The sequence below is a fragment of the Nomascus leucogenys genome, chromosome 11 (genome assembly GCF_006542625.1).
Source record: "Nomascus leucogenys isolate Asia chromosome 11, Asia_NLE_v1, whole genome shotgun sequence".
In the NCBI taxonomy this organism is placed as follows: Eukaryota; Metazoa; Chordata; class Mammalia; order Primates; family Hylobatidae; genus Nomascus; species Nomascus leucogenys.
The window spans coordinates 64,133,549-64,157,857 of NC_044391.1; the positions used below are offsets into that span (position 1 = coordinate 64,133,549).

Consider the following 24,309-nt stretch of genomic DNA (forward strand, 5'->3'; position numbering starts at 1 on the left):
TTGTCTACATGTCTTTCAAAAGCATATTATTATATAATACATGGTTAAATTATCTGCATGAAAAAACCTCTTAATACCTGAGAATTTGCCAATTAATAGTTAATTTTTATGCTCCCTTATGTTCTGGCTTTGAGAAACCTCTGATATAAAATAACTTAAACATCTCTAATAAAACTTTTACATATGAAAATATATTTTTATGTTTACCAAAATAAGATCTTCAAAATTAAAAGAATTCTCACATATTTAATTAATAGAATACAGTACATAACTTTGAGAAAATAGATTTTTAAAGAATATATATACACATAAAAGAATTATAAAGGCAAAACAGGATATAAACATTATAAAAACAATGTATTGTTCTTATAAGTACAATCAAATTTGAGGTAGATTTTAAAAATTAAATTATATCATATCTTTATTATACCCACAAAATTTTTTATTTACTATTTAACCCAAACATACATTTTTAATACACAATTCGTACCTCATTTTGAGGACTATTTTTTAATTGAAGCACCATAATCCACAAGCAAAAATTAAAGGAAAAATAAAACAAGGTATTTAAACAGTTTGAGTAAAAAGTATAATGGCTCTGTGCTTTTTTATGCAACTATTGATTTGTCAGAAAGATTCAATAATGTTTATAGTAATTTTGAATGTTTATTATCCTAATATTTACTTGCTTCATTTTAGCAAGTAGAATAAACATTTCATTGTACAATACAAAACTGAGCAGAGATTTACATGTGTGTTTATAGGTATAAAATAAGTGTGGTCCAGGCCAAGATGTTAAGAGCAACACTGTCTTGGTATAATTCATTCAATCCTGGTATTCTCTATTATAAATTATTATGTTCTTTAAAAAATATCCTGATTAGATATAAAATAAATTAAGACAGCTCTTAAATTTCTTTTATAGACCTTATTAAGCAGTGATTTGAATCCCTGATGAGCACCCTGAAAAAAAGGCAGAGACATATTGGACATGGAAATCTCAGGAAGGGAGAAATAAAGAAATGAGCACCAGTTATTTGAATGTTCCAGAGAATATCTCCTCTTTAGGGCATACTTCCCCCTTCTAAATGTTCATATGACTTGAATTGGGAGACCAGTAGTCATGCGAGGAAGACACTTTCCACAGTATCCTCCACACTTGCCGAAAATTCTGGTTCCATCCTGAAAATTGGAAGAAGAAATACAGAAGAATCTTATACAAGCTGGTATCTGCATGCAAATAGCAGAAAAAGCAAATGCTTTGAATCATATGGCTAAAATCATTAGCAGAGCTTTCCTATAACAATTGCATTTAAGGTCAAAGATCATACCCCTTTTGATATTAGTTCAAATTGGTGGACATGGGAAAGTTAAAGGATATTAGATAACCTGAGATTCATATTAGCTAGTTGAATATTATATACCCTACTATAATTTAGACAATTTAAATCTCAATTAAGATTTAAATCCAATCCACATATTTCAATCTCAATCCACATATTTTTTCATCTAGGTATCTGTTTGCTTCAGTGAGTTTATTAAAACCTCTCCCAATTTGCAATCCAGTATTTACATAATTTTATATAATAATCTCTTAGACTAAATAAAAGAAAGATATTGTGCAAACTTGACTTTAAAGGCATATAATTCATATTCTATCCCATTTATTTCAAGCATCTCGTGGAGGCATTAGAAACACACTCTGGAGAAAAGTATAGAAGGTGGTAAAATGGAAAAAAAAATAAATAAAAACTCGGCTGAAAGCAGTCATTAGAATTAGAAAAGAACTAAAATGGGAGACTGTTCCATAAGCAGAGCAGTTCACTGAGGAACAGGTGGCAGAGGTAGGCTAAAGTGGGTTGGTTAGGACGTGATAGATGCCTCACATCTTTAGGTCTAAAAGTCAAGACTGAAGACATTTCCAGAACATGAGACAAAAACAGGTTGAACTCCTATCATATCTGGAAAAGGTAATTTTTTTAAATCTAAGGGAGTAAAGATAGAGAAGAAAACTGTAGGTTCTTGGGACATTTTGAGATGGAAGAATGTTTTGAGACCGGAAGCTTTTGAAGTTACCTTCTCTTTCTAAAGCAATTTTAACTCTGGAGAATCTGAGTACACAGAGAAGGGAATGGCAGTAAAATCCCAGAGTTGTATTCCCTATTCCCTCTGTTGAAGTAAAAACTCAATCTTCATTAAACTTATTGGCAAAGGAAAATATGTTTGCATTTCTGTAAGTATATCTGGATTTTACCAGTCAGTTTCACACCAGGCAATGGATTTCAAGAAATACTTATGTGCAACATTTTTGATTGAGAAAGAACTTCTCAATGAAATGAATAATGAATTAATCTTTAGAATAGAAGTTAATAAAAACACAAATCCTTTGTTAAGCACAATTTTATCATCTTCAGAAATAGAGTGTTTTAAAGGCTATGACTATCAGAATATTAAATTTCATTTATAAGAAATATTTATATAAATAGGAGTATAACAAAATTTACTTTTATCATAAGAAATAAAAGTCATAAAACATTAGAGTATACAGGGGCTGTTGCTGGTGCTAATTTATGTGCGATATAGGTGAGAACACATATAACCTAGATCTAGATTTACTATGGGCAGGGCTATGTTATCTAAGACACAATAGCCATAAGTAATAGAAAGCATTTCATGAAGTGTACATGTTGGAACACCACACCTGCAGAAAATTAAGTGGATTCTACTTTGGATAATACAACATGTGCTGTAGTTACAATAATTATATGAACAAACTATAAAAATAGTTATAACTATATATATAAAAATACTACATAACAGTCTATACTTTTATAGATAAAATAACAATGTTATCTAGATAAAGATAGGAAAACATGAGTACAACATAAATACATAATCCTAACTCTTGAAAAAATTGTGAAGAATATTTGTTAAATGACAAGTGTCTCCAACACCACCCCCATCACTAAAACAGTGAGGGAAGAAAACAAAAAATTTAACCCTCATTTTGAAATATTAAAACCTGTAAACCTCCAGTAATTAAAGTATAGTAAAAAGCATACCTTTTTTGAACATCTGTATTTCAAGTCATTAGCTCCAAACTTGAGATAGACAAAATCTATACGTCCTGGCATTTGGCAATTTATGTTCAAATAGCTATAGCCCATATATGGATTCATAAGTATACAAAACCTCCACATGCACATTAATACAAATGAATCCCGTTTCATTTCATAAATTGATGTTGTGCTCCATTATACGTAATATACCCATTATATGCAATAACTCTTTAGTCATCAATTTCATATAAGTTTACATTTTAGGTAGAGAACTTTTTCATAGCTCAGAAGTATTTCAGACAGGCTTTTTGGTCCCACAGGACTTACCTCTGATCTTCGTATGCTGACAGAGGTATAACTCCCCTGAGCGAGCCACTTTGCTGTGCTGGATATCTTCATCCCAGTTCCTACCAAATTAATGCTAAACTGTCCCTGGATTGTAAATAAAACAAAGAAAAATAGATGGAATTTACAAAATATTTAAGAATGCTCTTGGCTAAAAACATCTGAATAGGAATTATATAAGGATGGACTCAAAATACTTTTCAAGGGTCTTTTATAAAATGAAAGAATATCGATATAACCTTACTGTAAAGAAAATGAACCAGTTAAGGACTTTGACAATTGATTGCAAGTGACAACTGAATTAATACCATATAATGTTATTTGTGAAGAAGTAACTCTGCCCAACTCTAGGACTCTATGATTTGACAACTAGAAATAATGGTCCTGTAGAAATTAGCAAGTCCTGACAGAAATAGTGTTCATGGGACCTACATTTGCTGCACTTTAACATTTCTACACTTTCCATTTTTGACCCTTCATTGCTGACTTCTGTGATGTTTCACCTATCTAACATATTTTCCAGAATCTCTGTTATCGCCCCATTCCTTTTGTGGTAAGAATATTACTTCTTAACTCACCACACAAAACGATCTAATATAATATTATTGTCCTGGAAATTACATCCATTTTAAACACCAGAAACGGTGTGTAGATGTGTGATGCCACATGATTTACACACATTATGGTGTGTGGGTCCCCTATGAGCTTCATGATCTAATTCTTTCCAAGTACAGGAACATTTTCATGTCAAAATATTTCAAACTATCTTTGTTAACAATTAAATTGTAAATGTTAACTGAGAAAATGTGTTATTAAAATGGGTAACATTTGTGTCATATTTATATAATTTTACAGTACAGATTTGAACATTGAAAAGTAGAACTGCAAACATGTTCAGTCTACTGACAATGTTCAGTATGCATATAGATTCAGAACAATATTAAGACATTCTTTAATTACCTCACAATATCTCAGTGGCTTAAGACTCATGAATCTTGAGCAAGTCTGTGATGAAACACTGGATTTTATATTATATGAATGAAAATATTATCTTGTCATAAAAGCAAAAGCTAAATAAACTCCATATGTAATGTGAATTATTAATATTGCTAAAACAATTAGATATCAATTTAGTCATTAACTTGGATTTCTTAGCAATCTTATATGGTATATTTCTCATTTAAAAACAAATAAAGATCAAATATTTGTATAAAACAATGACAATAAATTGAGAATTTCCCATTGCAGAAATAATTAGTTTTAGATCAATTTCAAAGAAAATGTATCACATACAACATCACTTGGTTATGAAATTTAGAATATGAACTCTATGTCAGCTTCATTGCTATATTCCCAGAGCCCAGAACAGGGCCTAAGTTCTCAATAAGTGTTTTCAAATGGATGAATTAAGTGCAGCATTAAAAACATTAAATAGTAGTATTATAAAAGTAAATACACAAGTACATATATAAAACTCTTCAGACTCTATGATGATGAATGACACTAAAGCTAGACAAAGTAGTATTTTATGTTTACAAATATTTGAATAAAAAGAATTGATTCTTATGATATATTATTCTATTTGATACTTAATCAACCTGATACAGGTTTTGCACTGTACACCTCCAATCTCACATTCCTTCTCAAATAGGCTTTTCACCAAATAAAGTTATTAAAAAATGAAAACGTATTCTACCATGTAAATTTCTTGTAACCAGATGCTCCTTGAGTGCCCGGATTGGGCCATGCAACTTAATACTGTTGTTCCATTCTTCCATTTGTCCTCTACCTCCCTGATAAATGTGCCTTAAAAATATTCAAGTGTATACACACTGGAAGTAAAAGGAATGAATCTGACTGACTACTAAGAGCCTTAGGTGGTCATTAACACAATTAGTTGAGTCTAGAACTATTGATTGTTCCATTTCTCTGGACTAATTTTCACGAGCTTTACTTCTATTCTTAGTCCTCACTTAAAAACTACATAATACGATCTCAAAAAAAAAATGGTAAAACAATTATTTGAAATTTGGTATGATGTTGACAGAGCTAAAAATACATCTCACTCATTTGTTCAAAATGAACTGACTGGCAGAGATGATGTCAAGTACCATGAGAGTTCAGACAGATCTCACTCTAAATCTGTTAAGTGAAATAGCATATGTACCCCAAAAAAGTAATTCAACGAGAGAACAGTAAGTGCCATATAAAGGTATTTATACATTCCTATAGGATTTTAGAAGTAATGAATAAGTGAATAAATGTGTTAATTAATTCCAATACTTCATTTAAGATTAAAATTTAAACCTCAAACCTAATCTTTAACCTAAAAATTAGTTCAACATACGAGGTTCTCTCTCTCTCTCTCTGTCTCTCTCTCCATACATGCATATGTAGTATGAAATGTCAGGAGAGTAGATACAGAGTATGAAACTTATCTCCTCTTCTACTCTCCTGACATTTGGAAGAAACAGCCACTATACAAAGTAAAATTTCAGTAGCCAAATCACAAATGGAAGGTAACATGATTCAGAAGACCTAGGAATTCAATAAATTGGAATGTTTATTCTTGAGTAACTGGCTGCATCAAAGAAAAAGGTAAGTATGGGTATAAGATAGAGGAGAAGCATATAGATAGATGCAAGTTTTAATGTTCCACTTCTTAGATTGACTGGTTGGTTCATGTGTGCTCATTAAATAATTATGTTTTAGAATTTTTAAATGTACTGTACACATTTTATTATGTATGTATTCTATAGATCTAATATAATACCAATACAGATTTTCTACCCAGAATCTTTGTAGATACAGAGAGTTGATTCTAAAATTTACATATCAAGGCTATGGATTTAAATAGTCAAAATAAGCTTACAAAAGAAGAATGAAGCTGGAGGACCCATACTACTTTAACACTTGTCATAAAGCTATCCTAATCAAGACATATGGTGTTGGTGAAGACAGACACATGTATATCAAAGGAAATAAAGACCCACATAAATATGGCCAATACTTTTGACAAATGTAGAAAGGCAAATAAGTGGAGAAAACATTGTCTTTTCAACACATGGTGTTAGAACAGTTGGCTATCTATATGTTTTTGGCTCAGACAAAAAAATTAAGTCTATAAATCCCTCAGACTTAATACAAAATTTAATTCAAAATAAATTGTAGGTCTAGGTATAAAGCAAAAAACTATAAAAAGTTTTTGAAGAAAACTTCCAAAAGGAGAAAAATCTTAGTAATTTGAGTTTATTTAATGGTTTCTCAGAAATGATTCAAAATGTATAGTCCATAAAAGAAAAATTTGACTTTATTAAAATTGAAAACTGCGTTGTGAGAGATTCTTAAAAGAAAGAAAAGGCAAGGTTCGGAGTAGAATGCCGTATCCAACAAAAGACCAGAACATATAAAAAGCTCTCAAAACTCAACAGTAAGGAAACAAACAACTCAATTTTTCAAATGAGTAAGACTTGAAAATACATAGCACCAGCCAGGCACGGTGGCGCATGCCTGTAATCCCTGCACTTTGGGAGGCCCAGGTGGGTGTGTCATCTGAGGTCAGGAGTTCAAGACCAGCCTGGCCAACAGGGTGAAGAAACCCTGTCTCCACTAAAAATACAAAAATTAGCTGGGCGTGGTGGCAGTCACCTGTAATCCTAGCCACTCAAGAGGCTGAGGCAGGAGAATTTCTTGAACCTGGGAGGCAGAGGTTGCAGTGAGCTGAGACTGTGCTACTGCATACCAGCCTGGGCGACAGAGCACGACTCTGTCTCAAAAAAATAAATAAATAAATAAAAATAAATTTTAAAATGAGCATAAAAAGACATAAAAAGAGATCGGGGTAGCAATGTTGATAAAAGACAAAGGAGAATTTGAGTCCCCAATCATGAAACCATGACAAGCAAGTGCTAAAAGTAATAATCCACAAAGAAGACATAACACATAATAAATATTATGTATCAAATCATACAGCAACAACTTTTATGAAGCAAAAACTATGAAATATGCACGGAGACACAGACACACCCTAATAATAGGAAAAATCGATATACCACTTCCAGTAACAAGAGATCAAGTGAACAAAAGTAAGGACATGATCTAAACAATGTAATCGAAAGGGTAGATCTTACGGATATATATTAAACTCTACACCCTGATAACAATGAATACACATTCCAAATACCTAATAACTGACTCTTAACATTCAAACTGGATGCTGGCCATGACCCACTGACATTAGCCGAATATGATTATTTCTCTTACTTTTATGTAATTACCAACCAGTTAAAGAGATCCACATTCCTTCTGTTTTTTAAAAGTTTTTGTGGCTTTGCAAAAAGTACAAAACATTTACTTTACTTTACTTTCGACATATGCATTCTAAAGTCACACCACACTCCTTAACTTCGTCTCATATTGCAATGTGGCAAAGTTTATTTTCCCTAAAGAGTGCCATATGTGTCCATACTCTTTTTAGCATTCCTATCCCAGACTATCCTGTCACGTGCAAACACAGAGGATTTGGGTTTGATGAATCTCAAACAACAGAATAAGTTCTTTCTGTGACATCAAACATCTGGAGAGTATGCATGCAAATGCTGTGTAACATAACACAGAATCTGGTTTATATATTACAGAACATCTCCAAAAATATTGGGCAGTTTGTATTTTTGGTAACAGTAGCCTCAAACAGATAAATACAGGCTGAATATAGATGGGCACAGCTCCATTTGACAGCATGTGTCTATGCCCAATAACAACTAATTTTGGAAACGGAGCTTTTCATTTCAGAAATGCCTAGAAAACCATGCAAGGGAGACATCTCGCCCCAGTGGGCAGGAAGAGCATTTTATTGCTGGTTCTGCCTATGCCTTTCTTAAGGATCTTGGACAGACTGTTAACATAGAATGTCTGTCTCTTCAGCTATAAACTGGGTAATCGCAGTTTATAGCTATATAACTTTTTCAAGATCTTATAGGGAAAAAAGAGGATTACAGAGAAATTGGAGAAAGGGAGTTAGAAAGAAATGGAAATAGCTATCATACGATTTAAAAACCTGATTGTGCAAATATCTCATTCAAATTCCATGTACATGAAGAAATATTTTATTTGTAATAATTGGATTTATGTTGATATTTCCTATAAGAAAAGTTCTTTAATAAAATAAAATAAAATTTTAATTCCATTTGACAGTTATATGATTTACTTGTATATGCGTCTCCTGTGATTTTCTTGATGTCTCATTGACCAGACCTTTCCCAATTCAACACGTAATGACAAGCACCAGATTTCCAGAACTGGGTAACCTTTCCAAAGTAACAACATTTGTTAGGCCTTGTATTAGCAGACTAGGTTGCATTGTCAATTTACTTATCTCTAATTACATCAAATATATGACCAGAAGGCACAGCTTAAAAGGAGGATGGATTGTTGGACAAAGTTGACCAGTCTTGAGATAGGTTAACCATTGTAGAATGTATAATCTCCATTTAAGAGGGTTGAAATGATGTGTCACCAACAAAAGATATCCACATATCAAGGAAAAAACTGTTTAGAATGTTAAAAGTTTTAGATTACACATCCTTGACTTAAGAACAGGTATAAAAAGAGACAGTGCAGGACTTCAGGAGAGGAGGGGCTCAGCAGAGAAAGGACGGTCCTTGGAAGGGAACTGAATGGAAAGTAGTAGGTCAGAGTCACCATGTTGGAGGTAGGTATTCATCACCAGTATGGGTGAAATAGGGAATTGGGAAGAAGAATGGACATAAATAGGGCTAACCAGCCTCAAAGATTGAATGAGAACGTAGGATTCCTCTGCAAAGTTGCCTGCCTTTAAGAATACGATCATGTGAGGAAGCACTTCTAGAATGGTGATGTGAGGATCCCATGGACACTCTCTCCAGTGAAACAAACATGACTGGTGAAAATTATAATTATAACCACCACTTACGGTCTCTGAAATTTGTCCTATGGTTATACGGAAAAGGGAGAAACATTTATTCAAGAAAATCTTCTTCAAGAAGACATTTATTCAAGAAGAAAATCAAGAGGATTTTCTTGAATAAATGTTTCTCCCTTTTCCGTATAACCACAGAACAAATTTCACCACACCAACATGGCACATGCATACATATGTAACAAACCTGCACGTTGTGCACATGTACCTTAAAACTTAAAGTAGAATTTTAAAAAAAAAGATGAAAAGGGGCCAAGAGACAGGGAATGCAGGCAACTTCTAGAAGCTGGAAAAGGCAAGAAAACAGATTATCTCCTAGAGCCTCCAGAAAGGAATGCAGCCCTGCTGACTCCTTGATTTTAGCCCAGTAAGACCCATTTCGGATTTCTGACTTCCATAACTGTTAAGTAATAAATTTGTGCTACAAAAGAAAAAAAAAAGAAAATCTATTAAATCTAGGTAAGAACAGTGAGAACCTGTGGCATCTGAACCATGACTCACCCTCTTTTCCTCCCACCTCAGCAAGATGATCATTCTAATCATGGTGAATGCAGTTAAGGATACAGGACTCCATTTCCCCCTAGCTCCCTGCCACGGCTATGGTTTCTCTTTGAGACAGGCAGGCCACCAGTATTTCTCATCCCACCCAACTCTGTACTGCAGAAGTTGTATTATAGGCAAGAGTAGCTGAGAGTCTGAAGCTCCCTTCTTTTACCCAGTCCCTACCCATAGAGCAGTCAATCTATCCCAGGCATGGTAGATCAAGCACACTAGGCCTGAAATGTCCCCACGAAAAATCGTTGGTAAGGCAGACACTCCATGCTGACAAGGTCAAAAGCCAAGAAGACCAGGGATTACTGCCATGACTCAGCACTCCATTTATAGAGCAGGGGTGTTACTCTGAGGAATGGACCACTGTCCCTGTCCCCAGATCCACAGTATTGCAGAGCTTCTTCCCAGGGAGAGAATCAAGTTTTAAAAATAGGAAATTCACTAGCTTTTCCTATTGCGACTGAGCTTATTTGGAATAGAACCTGGAGAAGTTCAAGTTTAGGTACTCTATGGAAAAGAAGATTTTAGTGGTGTGTTGTTAAGAGGAGGGCAGTAGCTCAATGAAGGCAAACGGTCGATAAGACTGAAGTTTAACAGAGAGAACCAGGGAATGAGGCAGCTAAGAAAGGCTCTTCTTGGGGACTTTCCTGATCTCAAAAACAGACTATAAAACTAATTGAGGCCATGGGGCTTCTATTTAATTGGATCAGATTATGGAGTTATTTATGCCCCCAAAATATTGTTGACAGACTAGGGAAATCATCTAGCAATTAGTGGAGACTAAGAGCTAAGCATGATATCAGTAGAGACAGACCATGAATAAACTCAACACAATTTCAGGGAAAGAGAACTGAAGAAAGCCCAGCTAAGACTATTGTTATCCCTGAAGGAGAGGAGCATCACGGTCACTGTGCATGCCCAAGACTGTGCCTGCTGAGGAGTAACATCAAAGGCCGCATACTACAAGGGAAATAGAATTCACTGAAACAGTTCAGCCAGGTAATTAAAAAAATACACAAACAAAGAAGTAAACAATAACCATAACAAGAAGCCTCAGAAGGGAGGGTGAAATCAGTAATCACAGTTGCTAAAATATAGTACCTAAAATGTCCAGTTTTCAACAAAATTTATGAGGCATACAAAGCATGATGCATACACAGGAAAAAAGTCAAGAAAAACTTCCTTTGAGAGATATCAGATGTCAGACTAAGCAGACAAAGACTTCAAAGCAGCTAATATAAATATGTTCAAAGGACTAAAGAAACCATGTTTAAAAAAGTAAAAGGAGGTATGATAACTGTGTCTCATCAAATAGAGAATAACAATAAAGATGAAGATATCATATTTTACAAAGAGTCAAAGGAAAACTCTGAAGATGAAAAGTACAATAATCAAGATTAAAAAATTCACGAAGGGGGCTGAAATTGTCTACTGGAGCTAGTAGAATTGGCAAACTTAAAGGGATGTTAATGATGCAATCTGAAGAACAGAGAGGAAAAAAGAAGAAGAAAAATGAACAGGGCCTCAGAGCAATGAACGCACACCATTAGGTGTACCAACATATGCATAATAGAAGCACCAAAAGGAGAGAAGAATTAAAAAGAGTAGAGAATATATTTGAAGAAATAATGGCTGAAATTTTTCCAAAATCAGTGAAAGATATTAAAATAATGAGTGAAAACTTTCCAAAATCAGTGAAACATATTAATTTACCCATCCAAGAAGCTTAGTGGACTCCAAGCCAAGTAGACACAAAGAGAGGCACATCAAATATGACACAGTAAAGACACTGAAAGACAAATGCAAAGAGAAACTCCCCAAAAACACCAAGGGAAAAATGACCACATCCATGGAACCCAATAAGATAAACAGCTGACATCTATTATCTACTTAGAAGTCAGACAGCAGTGTGATGACATATTCAAAGTGCTGAAAATAAAAACTGTACATCAATAATTTTTAATAAGCAAATCTATCATTCAAAAAGAAAGGCAAAATAAAGACACTCCTAGATAAACAAAACTAAGAGGAATTCTTGCTATCAGATCTACTTTACAAGACATACTAAAGGAAGTTCTTCAGGCTGAAATCAAGTAACATCAGACATTAATACAAATCAACATAAAACAATCAAGAGTACTGATAAAGTTAATTATATAGATAATTATAAAATATGCTATAATTGCATATGTCTTCACTTTTCTTATTTTAACTGATTTAAAAGCAATCACATAAACCAAGGTGTATATAATTATTGACCTGTAATATATAGACATGTAATATATTTGACAATAATGGCTCAAATAAGACAGGTGGAAGCAAAGCTGTTTTAGAGTTAGGAAATGACGCAAGACGATAAGTCAAATCCACGGGAAGAAATAAAGAGAACCAGAAATACTAAATGAGGTTTACATAACAAACTCTATGAATATACAATTGCTCTATCTTCTCTCATATTATCTAAAAGACATAAAATTATTTAAGTTAATATAATAACAATATGTTGCAAGTTTGTTGCCTTTATAAATGGTATATGTATAACAAACAGCAGAAAAAGAGAAGAAATAGGTCATTTATAGTTAGTACTGTCTTTATATTTCACTGGAAAGAGAGAAATGTTCAATAGTAAAATGTAAAGTACATTCTGATAAGATATATATTGTAAGCCTTTGAATAACCACTAAGAAAGCAATTCAAAAAATTGAGGAAATTAAAATGTTACGCTAGAAAACATTCACTGAATAAAAAAGAAAGCAGCAAGGAGGAACAGCTGAACAAAGACAACATGAAACAGATAGAAAACAAAAAGTAAAATGGCAGATGTAAATCCAGACATAGCAATAGTGACGTTAAAAAAATCCAATCAAAGGCAGTAATCCAACAAAATACTCTATAAGAGACATTCTTAACAGCCAAAGATATAAATAAGTTGAAAGTAAAGGGATGAAAATATATACAGCAATTCTAACAGAGCTGGAGTGGCCACACTAATATCAGATAAATTAGCCTTTAAAACAAAAACATTACTGTAGATAAAGAAGAATATTTTATAATGATAAAAAGGTCAATATGTTAGGAAGTTATGACAGTTATATATTCGTGTACAACAAAATCTCAAAACAAATGAAACAAAAGAAAGTACACAAGAGATTGAATTGAGAAACAAACAATTTAAAAATAATAGTCGTAGAATTTCAGCAGATAGAACTAAGCAGAAGATCAACAAGAAAGAAAGAGTTGAACAACACTATAAACCAGTAAGGTCTGTAGTCTATAGAACACTTCACCCAACAACAACGGAATGCACATTCTTCCCAAGAATGTATTGAATGTTTTCCAGGACAAACTATATGTTATGCCATAAAATAAGCCTCAATAAACGTAAGTGGATAAAATAACACAGAGCGTGTTTTCCAGTCACAATAAAGGTTGAAATCCAAAAAAAGAAAATTTGGGAAATATACAAATATGTGGAAATTAAACTCCACACTCTTAAATAACCAATAGATCAAAGACATAACTATAGATAATAGAAAATAAAATAAATGAAAGGAAACACACAACATACCAAATATTTTGGGATGCAACAAAAGAATTGATTAAAGGAAAATTTATGACTACAAATGCCTATATTAAAAAGGAAAAATAATCTCAAATCAATAATCTACACTTCTACCTTAAAACACTGGAAAAAGAAGAGCAGAGGATTGTAAGGGAATACTATGAACAATGTGTGACAACCAATTTGTTAACTTAGATAAAACAAACAAATTCCTAAAGAGACATAACTACCAAAACAAATTCAAGAACAACAAAAATTTGAATACATCTATAATAAATAAAGAGAGTAAATTGGTAATTAAAACAACTTTCACAAAGAAAAGCCCAAGCTCAGATGGCTTTGCTGGTAAATTCTACCAAACATACAAAGAATAATTTTTTCTCAAACTCTTCCCAAATAGTACAAGAGGAAAAAACACGTCCCACTACATTCTATAAGGCCACTATTTCTGTGATACCAAAATGAGACAGATATCACAAGAAAAAAAATGATACAACAATCTCTGCTACAAACATGAATGAAATATTCTCAAAAAATAGTAGCAAACCAAATTTAGCAATATCTGAAAATAATTATACCCCATGACTAAGTGGGATTTATCACAGGAACGCAAGGTTGTGTTTCAACATACAAAAATAAATCAGTGTGGTAACACTCTATCAATCCAGTAATGGACAAAAACCACAGGATCTTCTCCACAGAAAATCCAACATCCTTTTATAATAACACTTAAGCTAGAAAGAAAAGGGCATGTCCTCAACCTGATCAAGGACATCTAGAAAATAATCCTAGCTGACATACTTAACATACACATGAAACTAACATACTTACTGCTGAAGGACTGAATGCCTTTTGCCTAATATTGGAACACAAGGATGTTCACTCTTGCCACTTTTATTCAGTATTGTAATAGAAGATGTAGTCAGCACAATAAAACAAGATAAAGAAATAAAAGATACCTAGATTGAGGAGGAAGTAAAATTATCTTTATTCACAGATGACATCACTGTGTATAAAGAAAATCCTAAGTAATCTACTGTTATAAATAATAAATGAGTTCAGCAAAGTTGCAGAATACAAGATCAATCCATACTAATATAAGCAAAAATTGATGATTTATTTGGGCCCCAGATTTGGGTTCTCCTTACCAACCACTCTACCTGTCAAAGCCTTCTTAATGCTGAGCTGGAATCTACTGCCCTATTAATGCCTCCTGGAGGAACACACACGACCTCACTCCTCTTTCATGGTAGTTCTTTAAATATGTAAAGGTCGTTACCATTATCTCCCACTCTTTTCCTGGCTACCTTCTCCATTTTCCTTAGTTGACATGATTTAAACCCTTCTTTCTTTCCTGTGATCTCCTCTTACTCCTAAATAGATTGAAAATGATGTTTTACAGACAGAAATTTTAAAATAACTGTAATGTTCCAGTGTCAAATAAAAATAAATCCTTCAGTCTTGCTATTTTGTTTTGGAATCTTACGATTATATTAGGTTGTTTATAAATCACTCCCTGCTCTAAAGGAGTCATACTGAACTCATGCTGGGCGAAGAAAACACCTATGTCTTTTTCATGTAACATCACCACATTCTGTTTGAGTTTCTGGACCTAAGTTAAGATGTATAGATTTATTCAGGTTCTTACTCATTTTAGCCTGTAGTTCTAGTGTCTCTTGATCTCCTTTAAGTTCTCTAACAGAAAATGTCCTCTCTTCCTAATGTAAGCGTAACTTCGATCATATGATGAAAATTATAAATGGAATAGTCTAAGAAGAGATATCTATGACAAACTATTAACTAATTCTCTTCAAAATGATATCAATATAGTAATTACCACTTGTCTTAGGTAGTAGATTTGATTCATATATTCAGTTAGCAATGAGTCACCTAAAAGTGCTATATTCATCTAGCTTACAATTCTTTATCTATCATAAAAATATTCTTTTCATTATCTATGTAAAATCTCTAGTTAAAAATGTAAGAGTAAATTTTCTTCTAGGAAGCATGCTCTATATTGGCAATCATGGAAATGACATAAGAGCATGTGAAGAGAACTCTAGAAATAAAGGATAAAAGCAAGAATAAAAATATGAAAATGTATTCAATATACATTTTATTGATAATAGACTGTCATTTGGAGGGTGTTACAGACCCAGGAAGCTAATAGAACTGATGTCAGCAGAAGTGTATGAAAGTCATATGCTTGTGATCCGTTCCTTTGCCTTTTGACAAATATCTATTCATTTCCATGGACTAAACAGAAAGATGAAGAAACTGATAACATATTATGGCAGAAGAAATAGAATCTGTTTAAACTTACTGTTATACCTTTTAAACAAACCCAAAATTGGCAAAGATGCTTTTCCTCCAAAGGTTATCTATAACCTTTGAAACAAAGTGCATACATGAAGCTTTGCATTTCTATTTACTTATGTTTCTTGCAATATTCTGGTTAAAATAATGAATGAAGAGAAGCTATAACTTTTTCACAATGTAAGAAAATTAATCAAACAAACATGAAATACCTGTGGGCATCTGAAAGCACTGTAGCAATCTCCAGCTGTGGCAAATGGAACTGCATTTCCAAATATTGTTTTGGAAAAAAGAAGGTCCGTAGCTAGAAAATAATAAATAAAACTCTTTAGCATGGAGACAATAATGCAATCTTTGTTGTCAAACACAGAGTTTTCATATTACTTACTTAGTAAATATACATATTTATATATTAATTTTAAAATTTTAAGCACCAATGCCACAATTCTAGTATATATCATAGAACAGGCTCTCATTGAACAAATTTTGTTTAATGCAAAAATGTTCATATCAAGAATTGCCCTAACAAATGACAAGTACATTTGTGATTAAACAGAAGAGTTAAAACTAAATAAATGCATTATTACATTTGAAGTCATAGAATACTTGAAATAGGTAAAGTGGAGTCAGGAGCAAAATCACTGGAGAAAAAATGGTTATGTAAACACAAATGACAAAATGATAAAACTGAATGCTTATAGACAGCATATATAAAAATTCATTTAGGCAATTCAAAATCTCTCTGCAAAAAAGTATGCCATTTTCTTTTATTCATGTCTTATTGCGTTATGTTATTCTTTTTATTTTTTTCAAACTTACTTTTGCTAACAATGTTAGCAAAATTTCCTGACTGGTAATAATGCTGAAGAGTCTACATAAAGTATCAAAAATAGAGCCATTGGATTAAAACAGGCTGGAAGTAACCCTAAAAGTCAGCTGCTTCAATCACCTATCATGTTTGAATCAAATATTATCCCAACCAAATCATCTAGCCAGTGGCTGTCACCTCCACTATGTATTCCAAATCTCTTCACTTTCAAGACTGCAAAATCACTGCATGTCCCAGGATGACATCAGTCTTTCAGAGGCAATTCCCAAAGATAGCATTTCTGGAAATATTTGTCCTATCTCCAAAGGGAAGTTTCAAAAACCAGGAAGCTTTCCATGGTTTACCAGAGCCAGCTTGTACCAACTAGTGAGAGCCAACTGTGTGCATCTCTTCCCAAGCCCAGGTACAATGAGGTCATGTTGGTAGCTTATGATTGGTCAGGGTGGGAATATATACACCATGTATATATTAGTGCCTAACACCACAAATCAGACTTTTTCTTCCCTGGATAACTGGTCGTCATTCATCTGCACACCACTATTTATTTGTGGCATTTGTGGGTTAGGCTGGGGCACAGCAGAGACACAACTTTCAAAGCATCTATTGTTACTAACTCCAAAAGCATGTCAGTCAACAGCCAGTTTCATCAGCCAATTACACAATGATGACTCATAAGTATATATTCCAGTCTACCTGATCTGATGAGTTACAGAACATATATCAAACTCCTATTGGGCATCATTACTTGGATGACCCACAGATATCTGTAATTTAGCTAATAATAAATAAAGCTAAATGCATTATCTTTTTCTCCAAATTTACTTGCCCTACTCTATTTCCCATTTCACTAAACTGTACTACCATCTGTCTTGTTATTTTAGAAACCTTTCTAAATATTCCATGTCACTAATTCTCACACCCCTTCTATCAGAAAATCCTGTAGTGTCTACCTCTTTAATATTTCTCAAATAGGTATCCTAACCCATGTTCCCAGTACTCATCACTTTTTATCTGAATTGTTACATTCGCTTCCTAATCATTTTTCATGGATACAATCTGTTCTGCCGCCAACCAACTCTATTCCTTCCCCTGCTTATGCCTTTATGCCTTTATTCCAATGGCTCCTTTAACTTGCAAGATAAAATTCAATTGTATAGTTTAGTATACACTGTTCTTCATGATCTGCTCTCTGCTAACTTCTCTAATAAGCTACCATCCCCCAACCTACATTTGATTTATGTTAGACAAAACTAGACTGCTTTTTATTCTCTGATATCACCAAAATGCTTCTCCCTTCCATGCTTTTGTTCATGCTTCTCCCTCCTAAAACTCATTTTTTTTTGCCTCTTTTGTTAACTCAAAGTTGTCTTGAGATTGTTCAAGCTATCTGTTCCTATAAACCTCTTGAGAAAAGTGAGGACTTTTAATTCAACAGATACTGATTTACAATATATTTTGCATTGGGCAGTACTGTAGATATTGCAAACACAACAGTGGGTGAAACAGAGGCCAGTGGAACCTGAGTCTTACCAGGAAGAGACAAGTTATAAAATAAATATTACTGTTATGGTAGGGGTGATACTTGCTATGGAAAGAAAATAGAGCAGAAAATAGAATGGGGAGGAAGAGAATTTAGTGGTGGAGAGTGGTTCTGGATGGTCTTATTTAGAAGATAAATTTCAGTAGAGACCCAAAAGAAATGAAGAGGTAAACCACACAGACAGCTACAGATGAATGTTCCTGGCAGATGGAACAGTAAGAGAAAAGGCCTTAAGATGGGGACATGCCTGGTGTGTTCAAGGAACAGAAAACAGGCCACTGTTTCTGTAGTAGGAGTGATGACGGGGCTCAGGGCAGCAGAAAACTGAGAGGGAATAGAGGTGGGAAGGTCATGGTGACTTTTGTTGACCAGTGAAATGCACAATTTTGTCCATAACAGCATGCACATTGAAAATTCACCTGACAGAAGTTGATGATGAATTACATGTGGGTGTAGAAGAAAGGTAGAAGTTGAAGATGTTGCCAGGTTTTAGCCAGACTAAGTAGAATATTATTGGTGGCATTTACTGCAGTGGTAAGCATTTGGGTTTGAGGAGCAGGTTTGGCAGGAAATATTAGAAGTTCAGTTTTGGATACATTGAGTTTGACATGCCTATTAGACATTCATATGAATATGCTGAGTAGACAGTTGGATTTTTGAGGTTAGGGTAGCAATCCAAGTTGGAAATGTGCATTTGGGACTGTCATTTAATAGACGGTACTTGAAATCTATTAATTTAATGAGATTCCCAAATAACAACTGAATCCTATAGCTCCCCAACATTCAGAGTTGTAGAAGATGAAGAATAACTTGCATAACTTGCCAAGTCGATAAACGGTGAGAAAGACAGGAGAAACAGTGGATCAAGAAAGGCACAAAACCATTAGAGGATGATGTCCTGGGATCCAAATGCTGCTGATGCATCATGTAAGATGGAAAACAAGACTTTATCATTGAATTTAGGGAAACAGCCTATTGATGACTTTGATAAGGACTGTTTCCTGGAAGTGATATGAATAAGAGATTGATTAGAGTATAGCATGGGGAAAGAGAAATTGGAGAGTGCAAATTATAACTCATTTAAGAAATTTTACTATAAATGAACACAGAAACTGGACAGTGGCTGGCTGGAAGGATAGAACTCAAGATGATTTGCACGTGATTATGATGAAAGAAATAAAATGTTTCTCTATGAATAATTTAAATGATTCAGCAGCAGAATTGAGGATGTGAGAGAGATTAGAAAATGTGCTGAAATAATGTTCTTGAGTAGGTACAAGGCACTGAGCCTAGAGGACAAGAAGCAGGATTTGCCTTGGATGGGAGCATGAAGATTTTATCCAGAGTAAACAGGAGAAAGCAAAGGAGACAGGTAAAGATTCAGGTAGGCTGGTAGATGTGGCAGTGGGAACTTGAGCAATTCCTTTCTGGTTATTTTCTCAGTGAAATAGCAAGCAAGATCACCAGCAGTGAGTTAGTAGAGTGGAGGTATTAAAAATTTTGAAATTTGAAGCTACAGGAGAAGGTATAAGTTAGACGTTTAGAAAAGTAGGAGAGAGAATGGACTAGGGAAGTGCAATAGGATTATTTGGCAGTGCCATGGATCTGTGTAAGCTTAATACTCATGTGTTTAAAATGGTATCCGTCAGAAGGGCTGTGTATTATTTGCCACATTCAGTTTTATGCTGCAAGCACAGAATGGGTGGAGATTTAATTTAATCAAGGCTGGATTTTTACCATGCAAGTTTGAGGAAGAAAAAGAGAGGAGAAACTGTATATATTTGACATTGTATGCTCCGGGCCCAGACCAATGCCTGGCAAAATGGCAGCTTTGTTAAAAAGCAGTCTAGTTAACAGCAGATAAGCTACTGAGTGTCTATTAGAAACTTAGAGTGCTAATAACATACTTATAACCATACACATCATTAAATAATAACCAATATTTATAGAGCATGTACTCTATCAGGGATGTCTAATCTTTTGGCTTCCCTGGGCCGCACTGGAAGAATAATTGTCTTGGGCCGCACATAAAATACACTAACACTAAGAATAGCTTATGAGCTAAAAAAAAAAGTCACAAAAAAAATCTCAAAATGTTTTAAGAAACTTTACAAATTTGTTTTGGGCCACATAAGGGCTGCAGGCTGTAGGTTTGACAAGCTTGTATTATACGTAAAACAATGACTAGATATGTTAGAAATATCATCTCTTAATCCTCACCAAACAAGAACAAAAAAAGAAGGAAAGAAAAAGGAAATGAAGAAAAAGCCTTAGTAGTAGTTTCTCATTTTACACATGAGGGAACCGAGGCTTACAGACATATGCCCAAAGTCACAGAGTTGATAAATAAAGAATTACACCCAGACAGTCTAGAGTTTATTATTGTAACCATAGTAATATAATGCTTCCACACTGTAGTAGATGGTGGATGTTCAGTAAATCATAGCCACCATTATTAATAATAATGGTTCATAATTTTATGACTATAATTTATATATTATGTATTCATGCATATACTGTCTTAATTTTTTTTGTTGCTCTCTATGACTTATGCACCATGGTAGGCACTGATGATTCAATGGCAATTGAGATGGAGTCTCTGCTAGTGAAATGCACTTTTTTGCCTCTTCATGTAGATGTGTAACTTTCTGGACAGCAGGCTGCATTTGCCCGGTGCATATGAAGTTCTATAAATATGTTTTGACTTGATTGTATTATAAATTACTTTCTAGATAAGCAGTATGATCTATAATCTAAGGTCTATGAGTAGGACTTTGTTTTCCGTAATGCCAGTTACTAACTGTATGAATGGAACAAATTGCTTAACTCCCATATTACTTGTAACATTGTGATATAGTATCCGCCTTAACTAATAAAAGAGTGTTAAAAAGGTCAAATGAGATAATGTATTGGAAAATACCTGATAAATTATCATTAGAAACTAATGTAAATGCTTACTTTAAACCCTGCAAAAAGCTTCCACAAGTAGACCGAGGATATTAACTTTCTTATCCTTAATGTACCTGAGGATTTTAAGGTAGAGGGTTTTATCTTGGAAGGGCAGTATCTTACTTGTTACTGTCATTACATTTTTATTAAGAGTCCCCAGCTGGAGTGGTGGCTCATGCCTGTAATCCCAGCACTTTGGGAGGCCAAGGTGGGTGGATTGCCTGCGATCAGGAGTTCAAGACCAGCCTGACCAACATGATGAAATCCCATCTCTACTAAAAATACAAAAACGTTAGCCGGGCATGGTGGCATGTGCCTGTAATCCCAACTACTCGGGAGGCTGAGGCAGGAGAATTCCTTGAACCCGGGAAGTGGAGGTTGCAGTAAGCCAAGATTATCACGCCATTGCACTCCAGCCTGGGCAGTAAGAGTGAAACTCCGTCTCAAAAAAAAAAAAAAAAAGGCCCCATGGTGCATGTCATTGCAGAGGAAGTATGTAGCTAACTGTTTTTAAAAAAAGTAAGTAATTTTTGCACAATGCCAGGTCCTTCTCTGTACCCTGGCTACAACATACACCAACACATTGTTCGACGTACATAAGCAAATGGAGGCTTTTAGATTTTAAAATATAGATTGAGCACTTACTTCTAATTTGCATGGAAGTGAGATCAATTCTTATTTTGCTGAAAACCGTGTATCCAGCAGCTAAGTGTCCATTGTCACATTCACAGTCTTCCCTCCTACTTCCATTAAAAGGACATTGATATGGATTTTTTAGTCTGTAACAACATTGGAATATTTTAGTGTTAGATGCAGTTACTAGGCCATAATGTAGACAAACTTTGGGAGTAGAAAAATAAAACACACTCCTGCTCTTCGATATTATAGTGTCAACAAGTTAAACAAGAAAGAAGCAAAAATCACTTAAGGTGAACATACAACATTTTCAATGAAACATTTAAGAAGAGCTTGTAGAAAAATAATTCAACAGCAATTCTTCTAGCTTTTATTACTGGAACTAGTTTGATTTTGTGAAAATGCACATAGTTCTTAAATTCTTCCCTTCTTTATGTCCCACTTCTCACCCACAGTATTCTTAGTCAATCTCTCTGTTAATAGTCAATATTAACAATACATGTTAATATTTAAGGCTTTATTTCTGAACAGGCATTAACAACATCTGGTTTAGGTCCTAACATGTCTACCTTCTCCTACATTATTTGTCTCACATGTAAGCTATTCAAGTATCACTCTGAAGGCTAGAAGTTCCAGTTCTCTTGGAGGACCATGAAAATGCTCAGATAGACCAAAACACGTCTCGTACCTAAAGGCATACACTTCAGAAAAGTTTTCTTCACCTTGGACCAGTGTTAAATATTCCTTAGGGTTCTCCAAGTACATGTCTGCACAATAAATCTAAAGAAAAAATATAAACATCTAGAAAAACTTTTTCCAAAGTTAATGATCAATGTTAAAATAAAAAAGGAATTGTTTTCATAATACCTTTATTATTCTTCCCTTAATGTTAAGGTAATAGTCACCATCCTTTCTAATGTGGTTTTTCACTTGAATTTCTTTGCAGGTGGTAAATGATTTACCTTCAAAGACAAATTAACACAACTTAACACAGAGCAAATTACAAACACAGCAAGAACTTAATCATAGAAATATTGCTACACTCTGAATATCTGACACTTTGTTTAGTGGAGTGTGCAACTACTACAGATATTTATTTTAACTGAAACTTATTAGAAACCCTTAGGTATTAGGTAGATTTTTGAAGTCTACTACTTACAGTCATTGGCATAACATTTCTTTTGAGCACCTGGTTTTAAATGGTTTAAACATAAGTCACTGGACAAACCATGTTTGGTAATGCATTTCACTTGTCTCTTCATTATCCCAATTCCACAAGTCACTGAGCACTGTGAACAGAGTAAAATTTGAAGGTAAACTATATTATGAATCATAAGGCCAGAAAATCCAAGTCTCTTTTTCTTAGACCAGGTATTTCTGGAGCACACTGAGGATCAGTAGTGGCTAGATCCACAGAAGACACAAAACTATGCTGGGGGCTGGATAGTCACAGGTGGGAAAAATCCTTAGGCATGAGCCTGAATCTGTGATTTCTCAGTTACTGGCTTCTTTTCATTCATTTTGTGCAGTTAGCAACAATACATTGTAAATACTTAATAAACATTAGTCAGTGATAGTAATTAAAACTATCTCATTAAGTTATATGCTAAGTTTGCAAAGTGATATTTACTTGCTGTCTATCAATTAAATTGGAAGTAGAATATGATATAAATAACTTTCATTACTCATATGTTAGATTTATTTACTTCTTCACTTAACCAATAAATATTTCTTAAGCACTTACTCAAAGTGCAAGCCACTGTGCTAAGTTCTCTGAGGAACAGAAGTAAGTATGAGTTATGGTCTCTGCTTTAAGCAAGTTATAGCAAGCATCAAACAAGAGATAAGATATTTATATAAATAACTGATAATGTGGTTTTTAGACAATAGTGGTCTGAGGCAACTCTGAGGAGCTAGTTAGACATACATACAGATTACCAGATTTCCCACACCTAAAAAGTCTTATTCAGAAGTTTTAAAATTCATAATTGTACACCAACCTTGCTCCATTTTCCAACTTTCCAAGTGGCCAAATGCAAACAGCTGTTAATGCATTTGTAAACCTGAGAGGAAGGCACCACAGGGCATTCTTGATAGACTACAGGCCGAAGTCGATGGAGCTTATGTTTCTTAGTAGCTGGGATCTCAGTGCAATATGTAATCCTTTGTCTGTAACTAAATCCACAGTTGTTTGCACACTGAAAAATACATAATTACAAGAAAGAAAATGTCATTAACTTTAGCCAGGGCCTAATATTTGTCAGATGCTTAATATATATTGTGCTGTGTCATTTCCACAACAATCCTATTTAATTAGCTTCATTTACAGATGAGCAAACATAGGTTCAGTCATTAGACAAGTTTCCCAGTGTTGTACCAATAAATGAAAGAAACTCAGATTCAGGCTAGATTTTCTATCTGTAGTGCCCGTGTGTGTGTGTGTGTGTGTGTGTGTGTGTTTTCATTACATTACCATCTTAATTGTATGAATTAATAAAACATTTTGAGGGTCCTTACCGTAAATAAAGGGTATCTATTAGCCTTAGATCACTGGTAACTACGTAT

General features: G+C 34.0%; 1 protein-coding gene across 1 annotated transcript in view; it reads right to left on the reverse strand.

Moving 5' to 3' along the window:
• Positions 1-749: 749 nt before the first annotated feature.
• ADAMTS20 (ADAM metallopeptidase with thrombospondin type 1 motif 20) overlaps positions 750-24,309 on the reverse strand; it is a 198,429-nt gene continuing 174,869 nt past the window's right edge. The window contains exons 32-39 of the mRNA XM_003252282.2: positions 23,745-23,942; positions 22,904-23,033; positions 22,612-22,706; positions 22,433-22,524; positions 21,754-21,887; positions 16,003-16,094; positions 3,387-3,491; positions 750-1,182 (exon numbers count right to left, since the gene is read on the reverse strand). Of these exons, the coding sequence (XP_003252330.2) occupies positions 1,093-1,182; positions 3,387-3,491; positions 16,003-16,094; positions 21,754-21,887; positions 22,433-22,524; positions 22,612-22,706; positions 22,904-23,033; positions 23,745-23,942 (936 nt within the window). The 3' untranslated portion in view covers positions 750-1,092. The remainder of the gene's footprint in view (positions 1,183-3,386; positions 3,492-16,002; positions 16,095-21,753; positions 21,888-22,432; positions 22,525-22,611; positions 22,707-22,903; positions 23,034-23,744; positions 23,943-24,309) is intronic.